Raw genomic sequence first — 7,500 nt, 5'->3', positions numbered from 1 at the left:
TCTAAACGTCCTGTGCTGACCTGTAGAGTTACATTTACTGATATATGCACTGTTTACTTTATACCTGCTGTGCTCATGATGCCCACCTGGGCGTGTGAAAACCACTGACCCTGTCTCGTGTCACTCCTGTCTCTGTACCTGTCGTATGCTTCCTGTTTTATTTTGACGATGCCTGTTCTGTGTTCAGTCTCCGTCCCCGTGTTTTCTCTGCACCTGTCCTGGTCCCACGTGTCTCGTCTAGTCAATCTCGTCTCTATGTTCCCTCTGGCACCATGTCAGTTATGTTGTAGTGTTAGCTCGTGTCTCTGAGTCTGTGTCTGTGCCTACGCGTCGTATCTCCTGTCTTATTTTGATAGTCTCTGTCCTACGTCAGTGTTGTGCCTTCCCTCGTCTCATCATGTCTGATTTGTCCCAGCTGCATTTCTTCCCGTTTCCCATCCTCTCGGGATCCTACCAGTGTATTTTAGTCCTCAGAGGCTCTTCGTACCCTGTTCGTGTTGCGTTTTCTCCCTTCGTCTTCCCGAGAGTATTCTAGCTCGCAGTCCTGGCTTGTCTTGCTCGCTCGAGCCTCTTAGTTTCTAGGTTCCAGCGCCCAGTTTAGTTTCTAGTTTTGCGTTTGAGGTTTGTTTTGTTTTTTGTAAATGTTTATTTCTAATGTGGAGTTTTTCCCAGCAATAAAGCTGCACCTTAACTTTAACTTCCTGTTTCTGAGTCCTGCGTTTGGATCCTTCATCCTGCCTGCTACACAGCACTTGGCATGACAATATGTCATCATTATCAATAAAACAAAAGACAAAATAATTAAATATTCCAGAAACTTGTTATAAATCTGGTTACCTGGACACCACATGAATGACATGGTAGGTTCATTTTTGGTTCCATCTGTAAAACGGTCACACTGTAACTCTTCTTATTCTCTGGACAAAGTGACCTTTTGTTTGGTTTCTTCAAAGACTGAATTTTGTTTTTGTTGGGTTTTTGCTGCATTATTACTAACAGAGAACTATAGCAGGGTTTGGACTAACATTTCCATGAGTTTTGAATTTCAGATTTCCAAAAACCACGAACTATCAACATCTCAAATAAAAGCCTCAAACGCTGACCCCATGCCTTACAAACTAAACCCTCACCAGAGCCTGGGAGACGTTTCCTCCAGTTGCCAGTGATTTGAAATGTCGGCTGTTATAGACCAGTTGCACCTGCTCCAAGTCCAGAGTCTCCAAAACCTCTTGGCTAGGCCGGTCCACCACGTGCAGCTTTTCATGGCTGTCCACCAGGACCAGCGTACGACTGTTAATCCACTGCAGAAACACAAAGGCACAGACAGCAATAGAACAAGTTTAGGATTTTCCAAACAGAGAGAAGTTTATATAAACGCCCATGACTCTGATGGGCGCAATGATCGTGCAGCATTAAAAAAGACAACAAAAATTAGGTGCACAAGTTAAAATGTATTTGGCATTTTTCTTAATCTACACAAAAAGTTTACATACAGGTTCAAATAGATTCAAACACAACTGATAATGTGACTTAGATAAATGTCCCACAGCGAGCTGCACCTCAGCCAGACTATTTTGGCAGCCATCAACAAGTTTCTGGACATTTGAGAGTTCATTTAAATTGGCTGGTTTCCTGGTACAGATCCAGCTTTCCCTAAATCATATTAAAATAATCCTTCAGACAATACACATGTTTAACTATAAACAAGTCTGCACTCATATACAATACAGCTCACTAACCCAAACAACAAAGTACATTTTTACATTGGCTAAACACCCTGTGATTAACACCCCACTAAATCTCTGATTTATGTTTGGTTTTAAACAGAGTTTGGACATTTTTATGCAGGCAGCAGAAACACGAGAAGGAAGAAGAGGAAGAAGAGGAACCATCGTGGATGGACAGGCTTTGCACGGTACGTACCACTGACAGACCGAACAACCGAACATAGCAGTGGTGGACAAGAAGAGGAAGACGACTGTAGTGATACTGAGTGATAGCAACATCAGGAAAAAGGAACAGGAGAAGCTCAAGAAGCTCCAAGGGCTGAGATAGGAGCTCTGGAAGCTGTGGAGGTGAATGCAACAGTGTCCCAGTGGTAATCGGGCCACTCGGGCCAGTGACCTGCAAACTGGGTGACTGGCTCTAGCAGATCCCGGGAACAACATCTGAGATTTCCTTCCAGAAAAGGGCAGTCCTAGGAACAGCAAAGATCCTGCAGAGGATCCTCAGGCTCCCAGGACTCTGGTACAGGACCCGAGCTTGAAGGACTGAGCACCGCCCTGCTGGTGTTTGTCCTGTTTCACTATTGAAGACTGTTTTTGATGATGGGGACTGAAGTTTCTCCAATAGTGATCATTTCCTTTATCTCAGTTGTCAGTTCAGCATTTTGTATTATCTGCACAACACCAGAAAGTCTTTGTCCCAAGAAAACAGCAGAATGGAAGTAAACACTAAAAACATTGACACCATTAAAATATGCCTTCTAATAAACCAAAGGTTCACTCCAGAAAACACTGTTATCAGGAGTGATAACATTTTATAAGAATAAACTATTCTGAAAGTATTAAACTCCTAAATGCATCCACCATTCCTCTGCTGACCTGTGTATGAGTGAAGATGTTGGAGCATCTTCTTGGGGTACTTACACTTAGGCTGATGATGTCACAGCTGAGTTGGAATTGTCTCTGTTTGATGACATGGATCGTCCCCGATTCCTCTTTCTTTACCTGAACAAACAGTAGTGGAGGAGAGAAAACATGATCCCAGGGATAACTGCTCTTTGATGGAAGTGTTTACGCACGTCATAAAGCAGACATCTGAGAAATATTCAGTCCAACATTATTTAGTGTTACTTTGTATCCTTGTATCTTTAACATACTAATGATTTACATCTACTAAAAGCTGCAATACATCACAGTTGAGCACTTACCAAGAGGAAGTGGACAGTATCTCCTTTGCAAAAAGCCAGGACTGGATTGACCATCTTCTGGACAGCAACAAACTGCCAGGCCAGCTGAGGAACACTGGATGGATCCGACTAACAGAGGAGAATATAACACGACATCGGAAACAAGTCTCAGATCTCATGTAGTGCCTCTGCATCACTGAACAACACAGGAAATCATTCCTGCCTGTGACTCTCTGAACACTTCCTCCACAGTACACATGCCTGCACACCCTCTACAGAGACAATAAACACCCATTTAGCACCTGCGGCTTGGAACAAACTGCAGAACGACTGGAAAATGACAGAATTCATTGAATTGAATTTGATTTGATTTTTCATCGAGTTGTGCATGTGTGTTGTTGCTGCCTGTGTTTAAGTGTGTAATTTTGTGAGACACTTGCTGCTGCCTATCTTGGCCGGGGTCCCTTGAAAAAGAGGTTTTTAATCTCAGTGGGATCTTCCTGGTTCAATAAAAATAAAAAAGAAAGTACAGAATGATAAGAGGGGCACCTCAATGTCAATGTATGTGTGTGTATATATGTATATTTGTGCTATTTGTGGGATATTTATAATTACAGCTATTTATTATAATATGTACAAATAATGTTTATTGTATAAAAAGCAACTGGCCACATAATTTCAGGAATGAATTAAATATTCTGACTCAAACTTGTCATATTTAAATGAATTTAAATTAAAATTGTATTTTCTATTTTTCTGACGAAGTTTTATTTTTAAAAAATATTCGACCTGCTTTATGTTTATAAACTGTCAAATTCAACTACATACGATTCAGAAATTGTTATTAGTTTTATATTCGTCTGTGTTCAGATATGAGACTTTGTATGAGTGCTGGAAAAACTACAGTTTGTTTCAAATTACAGATCCTCGTTGTGATGATAGGATTGACCAATGAAAATCTTGGACTTTTATCTTTAACAGTCTGAGATATAACAATGTGCCAAAGTGAAAGTGGGTCATTTTTTTGAAATGCTTATCTTGAGCAATATTTGTTATATGAGGTATATAAGTTATATTTCACAGCAACTCTGTTCAAAGTTTCTGCTATGGGGCACACGGTGGAGCAGACGGCTCGGTGATTCGAGCTGGAACCAGCTGTGAGTCTTTCGGGACCTCTGGGCAGTTCTCATTCTGCCTGCCTGGTAAACAAGGACTCGACAGCTCCACTCTGTCTCTTGATTACACTTCATGGTAAATGAAATTGAAACATTTGTACCCTTTATTTACAGCACATCACACAACAAAGTAGTGCCGTCACATCTGACACGATGCCTCATCACGTCAATGGATCTGACTCATACATGCAAACCGTACTTCATACCTTATTGTAAGGAAATGTCATCCAGACTTTCAGGGAGGGCTTTAATCCAATGACTAGAATCTGAGGTGAAAAGACAAAACCATCAGAACCACATAGCTGCATGAATGACAACAGCATGATTATGACCTGCGAACGAGCTTTTGGGATTTGCACACCTTAGTGAGAGATGCCATAGCAAGCAGAGAGTAGTGCGTGATGGGATGGTCTCTGAAGTCCGGAGGAGAACGCAAAGGTTCGATACAGCACACCTCCCCTTTAGAACCACTGAAGAGACATCGAGAGTCACATGACCTCATCCCCATCACCCTCCTGAAAACAAACGAGGGGAAAGCAGGGGAACCAATGAGAAGGATGCATGAACATAAAAAATACACAGAATCAGAATCGCGCCCAACTTTTTATGACAAAATGCATTTTTACACTGGCAGCTGTTAATTACAGAGATACAACAAAATGTACGGATAACCTTACATGCTATCATTAAGATACCACTCTCTCCAGTGAGGGTCCGGCTCGTTCCAGTAACAATGCCAAACCACACTGTGCAGGTTACAAACGACAAACCTTTTTAATGACAGCGTTTTGACACTGAAAACATATCCCTACAGTCCGGATGCTAAAAGCTTTAATATCCCAGATTTTTCCCTGCAAAATAAGTGCATGGATTTTACTCCTTAGACTTCCCCTACACACAATATGTTTAATTTTTTTAATGTCATAGGGGGTTAAAACGGCAACACTTGCTGGTGGGATTAAATGTGTTAATTTAAGAGGTAGAAGATCAAAAAGTTCTTTCAGCACCACAGGAGTAGATGTCGATGTACATATGGTATAAATGTGAAAATCCTAGGTCACTTCCTTCTTCAGTCATCACAAGATTTTTGAAAAACTTGACCTCTGACCTTGAGGTTAAAGTTACTAACTCATCTGAGATTTTTAGTAGATGCACCTATGGTATCAATTAGAAAATCCTCATTTTTCAGCTATCGCATCCACAAAGTTGAATCGCCATGCCAACAATACTCCATCAGCTTTTCAGTGCTGAGGGGTAAACACCACTCAAGAACATAAAAACCTGATGGTTGAAAACAAATAACATTTCTGTCACTTTAATGTAAAGTAGAGTCATTTACCTGAAAGCCAGTTCAAAAACAGATCCTCCACTGTCATTGCACACGGCAATAGTTGGGTCGTCTGTGAACTACAATAACAAGAAAGGCAAAAGAAGAACTCAGGACAGAAATTAGACAGAAATGATCAGGGAGAGAAACACGTTTGACAGAAAGACCCATTTCTGAGTCAGAGATAGAAAAATACAACCTTTGTTACAAATGTTTCTTTAGTAATGGTAGTGGATAGGTGAAGTTTGGTAACAACAACAAAAGAAAGATGACTTTGCGAGTGTGTGTGTGTGTGTGTGTGTGTATGGACCTTCACATGCAGAATGGCTGTCCCAGGAGGGTGGGCATCAGTGATGGTTCTCAGAAGCTTCCCATTGGCTAGATCCCACATTGTAATCTAATCGTGCAGACGGAGAAACGACACGAGAAAAGTGTTCAGTGAAAGATGTAAACACATTCTGCAGTACATTCCTGTAAAATCTGTCACATCATCAACACTGATGCTAATTTTATTTTTGCTATGACCTTCATGTGTTTCTGAAATGTAGGCAATCATTTAAAAGGCTGAAAATGAAACAAAGATGAACAAATTAATCATTTAATGATCGTTCTGAAAAAACGACCTTATGCTTCAAGGCTAAAACACAAAAATGCATTCGATTAATAGTAGATCTCCACTTAGAACGGACCTGACAAATCCTGACAAATTGTGTGAAAGTTTTGCTCATACAGAGGATGACATGTGATCAACCTCACATTATGAGTGCCTGCTACATTCCTAAATAATCTATATAGTTAAAATTTGCAAATCTTTACAAAGTAAAAATTTATTTTGGAAAAAATGCATTAACAGAAGGTTTAATGAAATGTGTCTGTAACCCAAGTGGAACCACAAAAAGAGGGCCACATACCGCTGGTAGAAGCAGATATTGGTAGGCTAAGTTGGTGTTACCCTTAACTTACCATTAACTACTTGACAAGCCACTTAACATTTGCAAAGCAGTAATGTTAGTGACTTCTTTTCTTTATATTGCAATATTTTTGTATCATATTTCCCCATTTCTGCATCAGTTTTATTTTATCCCTGCCAATTATGGTATCAAACCTGCACGTTAAAAGACAACAAGTAATAAATAATTACAAATACACATAAACCACATTAACAAATATAACCTGTCCAAAGATTTTTGTTCCTTTGATCCTTGTATTGGTGTTATTTTAAATTCAAATAAACAGATACTATCAACCAGATACTTGCACTAGTTCATGCAATTATTACTTCTAGGTTGGACTACTGTAATCAGGACCCATATAGACCTAATGGTACCGTATCACCCCAGTCCAGCACTTTGCTCTCAGACTACTGGTTTACTTGTTTGCAAAACATGCCGTAAAACTATTGCTAAAGATAGCAGTACCGTGAATTTATCCTATTAGCTGAAAAGTTGTCCACTGCAAAATGTTTTAAACTCTGCACGTCAGCGTCTCCCCACACACTAAAGAAGACGTTAAATCAGCTGTGATACCAGTGACTGTTCTTCATCAGGTGTTTTCATAGTCACTATCTAGACTTTTCTTTCTGTAATTTGAGGTCATCACAGTTTTTATATATAAAGTTCAAAAGATCATGAGCGCCATTGTTGTTGGGTTAGTCATCATCACCTACACGCTGGCTGACCAGCCATCTAAACTTTGGTCAGAAAAGCGTTAGGAGGTAATGGTAATTACAACAAATGGTAATTCTTAAGTGAAGGCTTTCACTGTTTTAATGAGTTTACTACAGGCTGTGGTAAGTAAGCTAGTAGCTAGCTCCATATTTACGTCTATCTGCATGTGAACGAGATGTTTGTGAACTAGAATGAAGCAACTCTGGACACATTAGTGTTAATGAGCTATTAGCTTTTAGCATTAACCCATATGAGCTTCCTGGGGAGCGTCCTTCTTAGACTTCACATACAACACCACTAACTGTCACCTCTTGAAGTTATCCAATGAGACAGACACTGTTGCATGTGTATCTGAGTGGAACAACCTGGAGTACAGGAAGGACATCACTGACTTTATCATCTGATGTGAACTCAACCACC

At 40.1% G+C, this 7,500-nt stretch overlaps 1 protein-coding gene across 6 annotated transcripts in view; it reads right to left on the bottom strand.

Annotated features, from left to right (window-relative positions):
• vps8 (VPS8 subunit of CORVET complex) overlaps positions 1-7,500 on the bottom strand; it is an 85,916-nt gene that overhangs the window by 47,233 nt on the left and 31,183 nt on the right. For all 6 annotated transcript variants that reach the window (XM_005461432.4, XM_005461434.4, XM_005461433.4 and 3 more), the window contains 7 exons: positions 5,724-5,810; positions 5,426-5,493; positions 4,448-4,601; positions 4,293-4,352; positions 2,933-3,040; positions 2,649-2,729; positions 1,131-1,301 (listed from right to left, as the gene is read on the bottom strand). In XM_005461432.4, coding sequence (XP_005461489.1) covers positions 1,131-1,301; positions 2,649-2,729; positions 2,933-3,040; positions 4,293-4,352; positions 4,448-4,601; positions 5,426-5,493; positions 5,724-5,810 — 729 coding nt within the window. The remainder of the gene's footprint in view (positions 1-1,130; positions 1,302-2,648; positions 2,730-2,932; positions 3,041-4,292; positions 4,353-4,447; positions 4,602-5,425; positions 5,494-5,723; positions 5,811-7,500) is intronic.

Source organism: Oreochromis niloticus, linkage group LG13 (genome assembly GCF_001858045.2).
Source record: "Oreochromis niloticus isolate F11D_XX linkage group LG13, O_niloticus_UMD_NMBU, whole genome shotgun sequence".
Classification (NCBI taxonomy): domain Eukaryota; kingdom Metazoa; phylum Chordata; class Actinopteri; order Cichliformes; family Cichlidae; genus Oreochromis; species Oreochromis niloticus.
Note: the sequence above shows the minus strand (reverse complement) of the source record. Positions and strands in the feature narration are given on the sequence as shown.